This window comes from Melanotaenia boesemani, chromosome 11 (genome assembly GCF_017639745.1).
Source record: "Melanotaenia boesemani isolate fMelBoe1 chromosome 11, fMelBoe1.pri, whole genome shotgun sequence".
In the NCBI taxonomy this organism is placed as follows: domain Eukaryota; kingdom Metazoa; phylum Chordata; class Actinopteri; order Atheriniformes; family Melanotaeniidae; genus Melanotaenia; species Melanotaenia boesemani.
Genome location: NC_055692.1, coordinates 15359056 through 15372013, shown reverse-complemented (window position 1 = coordinate 15372013; position 12958 = coordinate 15359056). Strand labels below are relative to the sequence as shown.

The window sequence follows — 12958 nt, the reverse complement described above, 5'->3', positions numbered from 1 at the left end:
CCATCAGGTCCATCTGCACTAGTGTCAGCAACGTGCACTGGAACGTGGATGTGTGGAGGAATGTAATGTTCCTTGATAAGTCAAAATATAAGGAGTGTGGAGTAGACATGGAGATACAATGCTGACTGCAACACCAATACAGTACATTGACAGAGGAATTATGATGGTGTGGGGGTGGCACCTCATTCACTGGAAAAAAGTAAGGATTATCATCATTGGAGGCAATCTCAATGCATCAGGATGAGATTCCGCAATCAGTGGCAACTCCATTTCTCCACACTCATTTTCTCTATACTCATATTTCTCCACACTCAGGACTGCAGCTCTGACTTCAACCCCATTGAACATTTGAGGGAGCAACTGAGGAGTGATGCTCATGCCAGAGTGACCAACACAACCACATTTGCTGACTTGTGACAATTGCTGGTGGAAGAATAGAATGCCATCCCACACCAGCATGACCAAGCTGGTAATCAGAATAATGAGGCAACAGGCAGCTGTGGCTGTGTATGGTTCTTCGACATACTACTGTGGCCCCTGTTTAAGTGGATAAATTGTTAAATTACCATCTTGTTTCTTCAGACTCCAATCAACTAATCCAATCAACAACACTATTTAAGAGTCAATAGCCGAATAAGCTTTGGTATTGGCAGAGTACATTAGTCAAGACGGTCTCGGGTGAAATCCACATAATTAGTGGTACTCCTAATCCACAAATGCCTTCCAACTTTACAAAGGTTAAGCATAGTTTAAAAAAACAAAAAACAAAAGTAAAACATAATTGACCAAACTCACATTTCCTTAAATTTTGTGCTCAGTTTATCTAAAATAGCTAGCTAACTAAAGTTAGTTTTTTCTTTTTCTTCTTCTTTATCGCTATTGTCAAATATAATTGTAAAAGAAAGTACAGTAAGCTTCCGTTCGTAATTTGTTTACCGTAATAACGGGTAACGAGCCTCTCTCTAATATTCCTGCGCATGTTGCAATCTTTACGGTAACCAAGAGAACATCCCGGCATGTGATTGGATGAGCAGCTAACTCCTTCTAAAGGGTTGCCTCGTCTCGTCGTCTCGCCACTGTCAGTCCATCGGCTGCGTTTGTTTCTGTATTCAGAAGACAGACCAAAAGAGTCGTACCGTAGCAGTTAAACGGTGGACATCAAAAGACGTATCCTGGATAATCAGTAAACTGTCAAGAGGAAGGAAAAGCTGTAATACTACTCTCAAGAGCAGGTAATTCCAGCCGCTATTCTCGAAAGAATAGAAAGTCCGTGTAACGGGAGAACTTCCCGTTACTGGGCCAAGAATAGCAGTGGGTCTGAATGAAAGACAACAGGAAGCACGAAGCTAAAGCAGCAAAAGTATTTACTCTAAGATGCTGCGTGAGTTTAACAGGTGCAAAAACTTAGCTTTTCTGTTGCTGACATGAAACCTGGAACGGATGGTGTTAGAATAACGTTAGCTTTGCCAGTTGTTAGCTTATAGCACTTAGCTATATATGATAGTGATTTTTATTTGAGATTGTCAGTCTTATTAATTTACCACTGAATTTAACTAGTATTTTTATTTCCTTACTACAGATTCTTAGGCGTAAACTTACTTGTGTGTCAGTTAATAAGTTAACTGGTCAATAACATTCTTTCCCTTCAGTTCCTTCCAATAACAGGGTGATTGTGCAAACAGTAGCTTAAGATATCAGTTTTATTTATAGCACACAGTAAAAATAAATCTGTTAGGGAAAATAAATGGATGAATGAATGAAATAAAGTTTTATTGTCTGCTGCTTATTGCTGTAAAACCACGATTTATTTGTTCATACTAATAACTGACTCCAATAGATAGGTCTTATATGAATACATCTGTCAAGTGAAAGAAGAAAATACACCTCATTCAAACCACACCCAGCTCTGCAAAAACACAAAGGTTACACATTAAAGCATGTATATGGGTGTGACTTACTAAGGTGCACAATGTGAGTATGGATGTACTGCTTTTGGTTAGTAATTTCCGGCATGAAGTTTTATTACTACACTGTGACTGTTTAAATCAGTAAAGTAATAATTTGTTTTGTCACAGCAGTTTAGAGAGCAGCACACCGTATGGTGTATAGTGTGTCCTCTGAATATGTTCAGCTTTGGGGCTGAATGAAGGAACGTGATTGTTGCTGCCACACTGAAAGACTGGATTTTGTTCTTTTTCCACCTGGGCTCAGCTGCATGTTTATGTAGATCATATGATTCATATACCGTAAAGATATAAAGTTAGAATTTTTTTTTCTTTGGCAATGACGGTTGGCTGTAATTTGTTGTTATGAATCCGTCTTTTATGTCGAAACACTATTTGTTCTATTAATTATGCATGCTTTGGTCAATATATTCTGATAAACTAAGCATAAACGGCTTTGCTATATCGTTTATATGTTGCGTACAGGTTCAGCTGCATTTCACCTTGGTTTTTGCATACATTTTTTTTACTTAATTCAGTGGTATTTAATCCATCTGACCTTATTGGTACTGATTCAGGATTTACAACACAACATTTTATTTATATGTAATTTGGTTATGCAAGTGGGTTATAAAGCTGGATTTACACTGCCATTAAAATGGTGATTTTAATTGTCTTTGACTGACAAAGAGTGTTAGAGTTCCTTTAGCTGGCCTCTTTCTGCACACAACACAACCTAATGCAATTTTGGCCACTAATCACAAGTCACATGCATGACATAGTCCTTGGATGACGACACTATTCCAGGTCACCAAACTGCAGCTGAATGTATGAAGGGTCCTCTTGTAAACTATGTGCACATGGTTGCAATGGTTGTTTTGGCGCTATTTTATCTCCTGAACTCTCCAAATAGGATAAATGCTTTACACAATCATCTTAGCCCTACAGATGCTTGGAAAGATTTCTATTTGTTATTGGTATAATTCTTGTTTCCAGCATGTGATGCGTGTTATTCTGCTGTCTTATACATCTATTGTGTGTTGGTCGATGCCCCTGGGATTAATCTTTTTTTAGGTCTTCTGTGGTGCTCATAAAAAAAAGGATTATGGCAATCTTTAAAAGCTTTGATTCTTAGATCTCTGAATTGCTTTTGGCCACACGCAGATTAACAACTGCCACTGCTGTCAGCATTTGTAATCCTCAAGCGAAGGACTGTTTATGCACGCTGCAAGCATTCTTCAGTGTTCATGTCAACAGAATGGCAGTCTTTATTGCTAATAGCTATTAAAATGCAAGAAAGATCAATATGGTCATATAATCCTAAGCTTTGGTAGCTATGTACTTCAGGCTTGTTTAACTACCTGCTAACACCCATTAAGACAAAATAAAATAGAATTGGCCTTGCTCATGCTAGTAATCTTTTTTATTTGTTTATCTTTTTTAAGATACAGTATATGCATAAAAATATACAAAACCTTTAAGAAATTAAGCACTTCTCTGTTAATGTTAGATACTGCTCTCTACACGAATACACAACCAGAAAATGCAAATAACCACACATTTAAAACAGTTGGTGTATTGATATACATTATCTTCTTTACCACAGCAGATTACCACCAGTGGATCATCCAGACCAGTGACTGTCTACCATGTTGTCCAGGTTAAGGACAACCTGTTCCCTAAGGCCCTGCATCTCTGTTTACAGATGGGCTCACACCAAAGAAAAGGGCAAGCCCCTCATGCTCAACCCTCGCACCAATAAGGTAGGCAGATTGCAGACATTGTCTTCACGTGTCAGCATTTATTAAGAAATGGTGAAGTTGTAGCTTATAAACACCCTTAAATTTGTCACCCTGTTTGGTGAAGATCCATGTAGAATGTGTCAGTGTCTGAAGTTAACCCAACTGAGAAAAAACTCAGATATTGGCTTCATGTAGTCTAGCAAGTGGATAGCTTCTTTCTGTGTAAGGTTTGTGCTTAACAAGAGTTATGAAGTATCCCTTGTCGACCTTTAAATGTTGAGGAGCCCCATATAAATTTGAGAATAGCAGGGAATTCTTGTTTGCTGGACTGGAATTCAGGTTGGTCAGGACAGGTCAGTGCTCCGCAAGATAAATCAAATGAACTGCATTTTTAAAATGCCTTGCAAATGTAAAGATTATAAGCACATTAAGGAAAAAAACCAGCAAGTGTACTTCTTAATTCTTGTTTGGGGGAGTAAGTACAATGTTAGTTAAATACATGATATCAGAAAAAAGAAAAGAAAAAAATATATTGTATTTCTCTGATTTAAACCAGACTCAAAGATGTTGGCCAACTGAAAGGGAACTTTAGTGGATTTATCAAAGTTCAGTAACACACCCAGACAATGTAGTCAGAGGTGGGATGTTTCTGCATAAACATGTTAAGTTGGATTTAATGATTACATGTACATGTTATCACTCACTCCACAATTGTGTTATTAAAGTAGCATTGTAGGTTGTTTGGGACCTACAAGAACACCTTAGAACTCTATACTGTTGGAAAACACTGTTTTTGCTATTTCTGTGTATTAAACACATAGAAATTAAATTTCTATGTGTATTAAATTGTTTGATGTTTCATAAAAAAAATTGTTTTCATAAATATTATTTAAAATAGTTGAATAGTGCTTTGAAGCTTGGATTGTAATGGTTTCCTGCAAGGATCTCCAGTGACTTAAACCTATAGTTGACATTTGTAATGGGAAACTTTAGCTGCTTAAGGTGACATGATATCTCATTCTGTAAGCTGTGCATATTTTGCCCAGATTAGACGTGTGTTAAAAATAGACATGCCAGCGTACCTATACACTAGTCACAGGCCAGCTGCCAACTAATCCCATCGTTTGGTTGAACGAAGTGAGTTTTGATGTTACCTGTTGGTTTATAGTGAAGCTGTTTTGCAGGCTTAAGACTGATAAGTTGTTATGCTTACCAGTTAGCCAAACTGCAATCCAGTGAAGTATAGGCTAAAAAAAACACACAATAAAGTTCTTAAAGGTTCTTAAACCAGATATTTGAACAAATCAGTAAAAAAAACTTGGAGCCTTAGTTCTGCTTGCCATTCTTCTAATACTTACTTTCTCCCCTAATAACCAGTAATACAACCAGTCATACTGAAATGCTTAATAGCAAACCAGAATGAACTTATTCCTTCTCCTTTAATTAAGTCTTTAATTAAAATAAAGGACAAAAGGAACAAGTACAAATTTGCACAGGGAAAGAAGAGAAACCCTGAGTGATTATAGAAGGTTTTATAGCATTCAGGACACTAAAAGGAACTAAAACTGTGTGAAAGAGTGAAAGCAGAAGAGTTTATGTGGATATTGGAACTCCAAATACATTTTTATTTAGTTCTGTTTTTGTTTTTTGTTTTTTTGCTAAGTAATTTGAAAAAACACTTTTTAAACACTCAGGAATGTGGTGATCTTTATAACGTTTCAGGGCATTTAAAGTCACTGTGATGATCTAAAAACACTTGAAACCCAAGCTTGATATCACATGTGTACAGTACTTTTGCATGACGTTGGAAGGAAATGGGTGGCAGAGCGGGGAGAAGTAAAATGCTCCATCAGCGTGACTCAGCTTTTTGTCAGGGTGCCCCCAGCATTCATCATGCTCACAAAATAATCAGTCCTTTTTCCAGTGATAGCTTCCATATGTTGCACCCATACTTCATTCAAACATGTTCTGTAACTCAACATGCGCACACAAGCCCTCCTACCTTACAGAAACATGAAAACATTTCTCTCCTCCTACATTTTTCTTTTCAAATGAGGTTTTCCAGCACACAGTGTTCCTCATCGTCTCCTTTAAAGCTACTCCCACTTTTACTCCGCTGCAGAATTACTTTCATCTGGTTTCTTTCATGCCACTCAGCAGTCATTGCCTGCTGTAAGGAGTCAATGTGTCAAACCTAACTAAAATGTGGTGCGCCCCCTAGTGACAAAACCACACATTACTCTGCGTGAAAAGTGTCTGCAGCAGGGATGAAGGAAATTACTTGAGTGATTTTTCTTTCTTGAAGACATATAATCCTTTTTTGTTTTTATGTTAAATTTATTTAAAATGTCTGTGCTAAAATGTAAAAAAAGACATAGGGGGGCAGTACTGTTTTCATTTTAAATTTACAAAGTCTCCTAGCTTTTATGCAAATGAGGCTGCAAGCTGGTTTAGATCAGTGTTTGCTCAGTTAATTTGATTCAGCTTGAATTCTGTTTTGTTTTTTTTCTTTTTTATTTCTTTTCTTTGTTTCTAATTCTGACATATTGGTTGGTATAAACATTCTTATCATCCTACTATTCATTATAATCTTTCTTTTTCTATTTCATTGTTTCTTGACAGGGTATGGCCTTCACACTACAAGAGCGACAGATTTTAGGGATACATGGTCTCCTGCCTCCCAAAGTGGAAAGTCAGGATATTCAGGCAATGCGCTTTCAGAAAAATCTAAAGAAGATGACTGATCCCCTGGAGAAGTAAGATGTTTAAATTAAACCATTAGAAATATTCATGTGTTTATATTCCTTTACTTTTTACTTATCCCCCCCTCCCCTTTCTGCACAGATACATTTACCTGATGGGCATCCAGGAAAGGAATGAGAGGCTTTTTTATAGAGTGCTGATGGAAGACATTGAAGAATTGATGCCAATTGTCTACACTCCTACTGTAGGCCTGGCCTGTACACAGTATGGACACATATTTAGGAGACCAAAGTAAGTAACAATTAAAGCTACTAAGAATCCACTACAGAATAAAGTAAATGAATAACTCCAATGACCTTTTCTTTTTGTTTTTAAACTCTTGTACCTTTCAATTCAGCTTTTGGTTACAGAGATGCTTTACTGATAACACTCTTAGGAATTCATATTTAAGAAGAAAAGGAAAGTTATTAATGCAGAATGTTAAATATTATTTTAGAAAAGCATTTTCTTCTCTTTTTTGTTGTACAGTTACTGATAAATTTCCTAACCTGTGATTTTGTTTTTCTCATCAGAGGTTTGTTCATCTCCATTCTGGACAGAGGACATATTCGCTCAGTCTTGGACAACTGGCCAGAGACTAGTGTTGCTGTGAGTAACTGAAAAGATTTATTACAGTAAAATTTTTTGATTTAATACTCATTAAAGTAATAAGAGACGCTTACAGACATTTGTCTCCCTTAAATGCACAGACTAGAGATTTTAAATATTAAACAGCAATGTCGAAATAGCCACCTATTGATAAAGTAACCTGTGATCATGCCAACACACTGGCTTTATTAGTGTGATTATACAAGAATCACTAGCATGTTTCTGGAAGGCTTCTTGTCTGCATCTACAATTGATAGCGGTTGAGTTGTGTCACTCACAGACACATCCTTTTAAAAATTTAATGTGGAGTCATGCCACTAATGGGCCTCTTTTCCTCCTCTCTTTCTTTTTATGTAGGCAGTAGTAGTAACTGATGGAGAGCGTATTTTAGGCTTAGGGGACCTGGGTGTTTATGGAATGGGCATACCTGTGGGAAAACTTTGCCTGTACACTGCCTGTGCTGGCATCAGACCTGAGAAATGCCTTCCTGTGGTGATAGATGTTGGAACAGACAATGAGGTGGGCCATTTATGAAAATGTACTCTATGCGTACTGTACAATGTGTGCTTTAGCTCAAAAAGGAGAAATGAAACTGTTGTTTTTCCTTATCCATCAATCAGACTCTCCTTAAAGATCCGCTGTACATGGGCCTGTATCAGAGGCGGGACCGCTCTCAAGCGTATGATGACCTGATTGATGAGTTCATGGAAGCTGTGGTGGAGAAATATGGGCAGGATACGCTGATCCAGTTTGAGGACTTTGGGAACCATAATGCATTCCGCTTCCTCAGGAGGTACAGGGAGAAATACTGTACCTTCAATGATGACATCCAAGGTTCATACAGACACACGCTCATGGGACTTCTAATGTTGAATACATTTTAATTGCAACTGACATACAGTCTGACCTTTTTACATGATTTTTGTCTTTAGTTATTTCACTTTCCAATAGTAGATTATCAGATTTAACTAAAAGTTCATTACAACAAATTTATATCTTGCGTTTCATTATTATTTAAAAAAAAATTCAGTGAACGTGCAGAGGTGTTAGCTTTAAGTTATCTTTTTTCTGCAGTCATTGTCAACTGGTGTGAATGACGAAAGAGAAATTATTTGTGAATATTATGTTGTCTTCAAGTCAGAACGTCCTCAGTTTACTATTCTGTTCCTTGCATGTTTCCAGGCACTGCATCTGTAGCTCTTGCTGGTCTGTTGGCAGCTCAGAGAGCCATTGGTAAACCTATCACTGAACACAGAGTGCTTTTCCTTGGAGCTGGAGAGGTGAGCTGACATTTATCCCATTTAAAGCCAAATGTCAATTACTTATCCTTAGATTATGCATTGCCTGTCGCTGTTTGCTGCTTTTCATTTAAGTTAGGTATGCTCCATATATTGAAATGTGAAAACAAGCTCATTTGTAAAAATCCATGCTGCCCTCTAGTGGCCAGAACTTGCATTACTGCTCAGATAAAATGGTTCAACATAATCAAAACAAAAAATGTGTTTATTAGAAATCTGTGTTATAAGAAAGTAACAGTTTAAGTTTTTCATGCTAAATGCTTGCAAGGCTGCCCTTGGTATTGCCAATCTAATTGTAATGGCCATGATGGAGACGGGGATGAGTCAAACTGAGGCCAGAGAAAAGATCTGGATGTATGATGCCCATGGTTTACTTGTTAAGGTTAGTGTGTGTGACTCAGGCTCATGGTGTATACACAGCTTAACCACGGATGAATATTAATTGCTTCTAATGTATTTTATTTCAGGATAGACAACATAAAATGGACAGTAACCAGGAGGCGTTTGTCCATGACAGTCCAGGGGATGTGCAGAGCTTTCTGGATGCTGTCAACACAATCAAACCCACAGCTATCATTGGTGATAAAGATTTCTTTCTCTTTTTTTAATTTTACTGTAGCCTTATTGCACTGCAAGGAGTTTAAATGTTTTAGCAACATCCAGAAAGGGAATAAAACTTGTTTAATATTCTTTCATTTATTATGTTGTTTATGTATTTCAGATCAGCTTAATTAATTGAGATTCTTTCCATAATTATATAATTATTGTTTTCAAACAGTCAATCATAAAGATTGTTTTTATTTTCCTGTCAGTGCTCAGTGTTCTTAAATTTCAGACTTGGGATAAACAGTAACAATAAAACTTTCTTTGTTTTTTATTTCAGGTGTGGCTGGAGCTGGACGTCTGTTTACCCATGATGTCATCAAGGCCATGGCAAGCCTGAATGAACGACCAGTCATCTTTGCCCTGAGTAACCCAACCAATAAAGCGGAGTGCACAGCAGAGGATGCCTACACTTTAACTGATGTACACATTTTTCTCCTTTCTATCACTTCATTTTTTAATTGATTTTGAAATCAGGCATGGAGGCTAAGTCTAAGTCTACTGTTTCTGTGTCTCACAGGGTCGATGCCTTTTTGCTAGTGGCAGTCCATTTGGCCCTGTTACACTGAGTGATGGTCGTGTTTTTACACCAGGACAAGGAAACAACGCTTATATCTTTCCAGGTGACGGGAAAAAAGATATTTAGAATTTAAATGAATTAATAATTAGCTGTGAATGAAGACCAGACCCTTTTGAAGATAAAGACTGTAAATATGTTACTTCATCAACAAATAAAAATGTGGTGTTTGCACAGTGTTGAGCTATTATAGAAAATCTCTGGATGGAAACAAATCTCCTTTTTTCATGTTTCAGGTGTGGCCCTGGCTGTGGTCCTGAGCGGAGTGAGACATATAAGTGACACAGTGTTCTTAGAGGCTGCCAAGGTCTGAAAAACCCCCAAACTATATCTCCATCCCTTCTTTAGACTTGCTTAAATTCTTCTTACCCCTCACCCTATCCATCCATTTTCTTGCAGACTCTGTCATGTTTGCAAATGCTCATTTTAATCTTCTTTAACCCTTTGATGTCTCCTGTTTCCTCTATGTCTCTTTCTAGACTCTGGCTAACAGATGGAGAGCTTTTAAAAGACTTTCTTCCACCTTTTGCTGAACTGCCTTTTACTTAACACTAGTCATATCAATTAATGATCAGTTGTTCATTTTCAATATTTTAAAAGCTGTTGTATGCATGTTGCTACTTAAGTGTCAGTGGTTGTGGGTTTTTTTTTGTTGTTGTTTGTTAGTTTTGGGTTTTTTCTTGTTGTAAGCCACCATTTTGGGCGGGAGAAATTTATCTTTATTTTAAAAGATTTTCATATTCTTTCAGACACTTGCTGAGCAGCTCACAGACAAAGAGCTTGAAGAGGGAAGACTCTATCCTCCTCTCTCCAACATCAGAGAGGTCTCTGTCCAGATGGCTATCAAGGTGAGTCTCCTGAAATAAGGTAGTTTCTCTGTTGATGTTGTTTAATACTGCAACATACTGCAAGCTTAATACTATGGCTCATTATTTTGTCTGTTCAGGTTAGCTCAGATCTCAACATTTTTGCCTGATCAATTCTATGGCAGAGCCCAATTTCTTTTTTAAGACATCACAAACACTGCTAACCAATCAGATTTGGTCGTGGCTGCCTTGATGTTTATCTGTATAGTGCATATGGAAAGTTGCCAGACCCTTTTAAATTTCCTACATTTTGTTGTGGTCCAGGCTCGTCTTTATGTGGATTAGGTAAAGAGATGCTCAGTAACATATCAAGTACAATTTATGAAGTAGGATGCACCAAAAATCTAATGCAAATGTCACAACAAAAAAATGTTTATTAGTCATAGTCTGGCTTTTTCTTCTGAACTGCAGGTGATGGAGTATGTCTATGCTAAAGGCATGGCGTTCCGCTACCCTGAGCCCATGGACAAGAATGGCTTTGTACGTGCTACTGTGTGGAACACCAGCTATGACTCCTTCCTTCCAGACACATATGACTGGCCAGGTGTGAGCTTTAGTCCCAAGACTAACAAGAAGTAGAACAGACCTTCACTGTGCCTATTGTTGTTGTGGCCGCCTTTTTCTTTGTTTTTTTCCATCTGAATTTTTCCCACTTAGATAATCCCAGCTGCTTTAGTGCAAACTATAAAACAGGTCTGCAGTGCCGTGTTTATAATTCTGCATCACTGCATTTTCACTAAAGTGCTCTTTTTGGATCTGTAAAAATTACAGTGGAAAACAACAAAGTTAGGAGACCATTTGAGGAATAATAACCGTTCTTTACTTACATTACAGTTCAATGTTCTATACATCAGCTATGCAAACCTGCACAGAACTGGTAGGTTACATGATGGTGGAAAAGGGCAGTGTGGTTTCTGGTTTCAGTTGAGAAATTATGGGATGCCATTTTTTCATACAGGTTTGTCTGTATGTCATACTTTGGCTTTATTAGAAAATGCTATACATAATACTGTCTTTAAAAAAAATTTATAGAGATTTGATTAGATATTTCTGACATAGCTGTAATGTGTTGTCATTGTTTACAACCTGGATGCATACATACCTTTAGTTTGCTCAGACTTTATTTTACTTTTCTTGTCCCCATCTTGACTACATTAATCTCCTTCAAAACTTCTTAACTTGATGCACACATTTTCTCATGGACAATGGACAATGGACATTGCCCTTTTTCCACTTGCAGAGGCTTAAATAGCTTTGCCTTTATCTTCAGATAAAAAAAGTGAAAGAACAATGTAACTCCTGAAGCAAATTAACTGAGTGTTTATAAACAAAGATTTGATAAAGGGAAATATTTCAATTTTCATATTTATTAACATATAATGGTTAACCTGTAGCTAGGTAATGCTTTGATGCGCACTCCCGTGTTTTTTTTTATTTTTTTATTTTTTTGGCATGTGTGGTTTTTGTGATACACCTTATTTTCTTTGAATTAATATTTGCATCAACTCTCCTTTATTTAATTATAAAATTCAGAATCCATCTCAGTGTACCTTTTTGTTTAGGATAGTATTAGATAATATCTAATGTCAAGATATTAGATAATTAATTTCTGTTTATGCACTTTTGGTAATACACTCCCCTGATTATTTATGGTGTTTTGTTGAAAGCATCTGTATTGTCCTAGTGGTGCCTGTGTTTAAATCCTAAGAAAGAGCTATACAACAAAATGGCAAACCAGGCTTATAGTATTTAGTCTATTTGTAATCTACCATTAAATTTAGAAAGAGTCCTATTATATATTTTAACACATGGATGGGTGAAAGCTATTCCCTGTAGTAAAGCTGCTCCAACTCTCTTTAAAGATAGAAAGTATAGCTTTTGCTGCTTATTGCCCTGCAGAGGAAGGTTACACATCTTTAAATTAGCATTGTCCTCACTTTCTTCTGGTGGCAAAAATTTCTGCTTATTCATATAGTTAAAACTAAACATGAAACATATCCTGTAAAATTCAAGAACTGAGATATTCAAAATTTGTATATGGGACACAATTGTGTACACACACTCCTATAGAAATATATTTGATGAAGAAAGAGCTGATGATTTATTAGCCTGTTTTTTTTCTTCTTATATAGTATTGGCTGTATTATGTATTGGTGTTCTGATAATAAGGATATTCATAGCCACAGTGTAAAGATTAACCTCAGGACCTTGTATCAAGACCCTCTGAACACATTTATTAAAGTGCCTGAAAAACATTCATTGTTCATATCACTCCACGTTCCTTGAAGAAGACCTCTGAACATGTGGCAGTCAGTGCAGCTGTACGACACAACAGCCCTGTAAAAATAAAAATGGAGTGTTTAAATTGTGTAACTTGTAGTATTCACCGTGCAGCTTTTTTTTTCTGTGCACCATCAGATTGTGACTGTTTGATGTGCTGTCGAAGGCAAATTTATAGTTCTGTGTTTAAAAAGATGTCAATGTACAAAGTACAAAAGATGTACAATGTCTTCACTGTTATTGTTTCAGTCTTGTGTTATCTTGCCAGAGCAATGGTGATTTTTTTTTTTTTTTACTG

General features: G+C 36.8%; 1 protein-coding gene across 3 annotated transcripts; it reads left to right on the top strand.

Moving 5' to 3' along the window:
• The first annotated feature begins 1041 nt into the window (after positions 1 to 1041).
• Positions 1042 to 12107, top strand: me2 (malic enzyme 2, NAD(+)-dependent, mitochondrial). 3 transcript variants are annotated; one of them, XM_041998798.1, is made up of 16 exons: positions 1042 to 1232; positions 3553 to 3706; positions 6308 to 6441; positions 6530 to 6679; positions 6961 to 7036; positions 7394 to 7555; positions 7657 to 7870; positions 8219 to 8316; positions 8603 to 8716; positions 8802 to 8913; positions 9218 to 9360; positions 9458 to 9560; positions 9751 to 9821; positions 10264 to 10362; positions 10792 to 11121; positions 11152 to 12107. In XM_041998798.1, the coding sequence occupies exons 2-15, from the start codon at positions 3593 to 3595 to the stop codon at positions 10957 to 10959; spliced, it is 1758 nt and encodes a 585-aa protein (XP_041854732.1). In that variant the 5' UTR covers positions 1042 to 1232; positions 3553 to 3592; the 3' UTR covers positions 10960 to 11121; positions 11152 to 12107. The 3 variants fall into 3 exon arrangements, with proteins under 3 accessions (XP_041854732.1, XP_041854731.1, XP_041854733.1); XM_041998797.1 differs by having other exon boundaries at positions 1043 to 1232; positions 3550 to 3706; XM_041998799.1 differs by lacking the exons at positions 10792 to 11121; positions 11152 to 12107 and having other exon boundaries at positions 1043 to 1232; positions 3550 to 3706; positions 9751 to 10361.
• The last annotated feature ends 851 nt before the right edge of the window (positions 12108 to 12958 follow it).

Excerpts from the sequence above, each read along its gene's own strand:
- me2 (XM_041998798.1), top strand. The coding sequence starts at position 3,593 with ATGTTGTCCAGGTTAAGGACAACCTGTTCCCTAAGGCCCTGCATCTCT. Across the intron at positions 3,707-6,307 it reads TCAACCCTCGCACCAATAAG|GGTATGGCCTTCACACTACA; the intron begins GTAGGCAGATTG and ends GTTTCTTGACAG. Across the intron at positions 7,037-7,393 it reads GGCCAGAGACTAGTGTTGCT|GCAGTAGTAGTAACTGATGG; the intron begins GTGAGTAACTGA and ends CTTTTTATGTAG.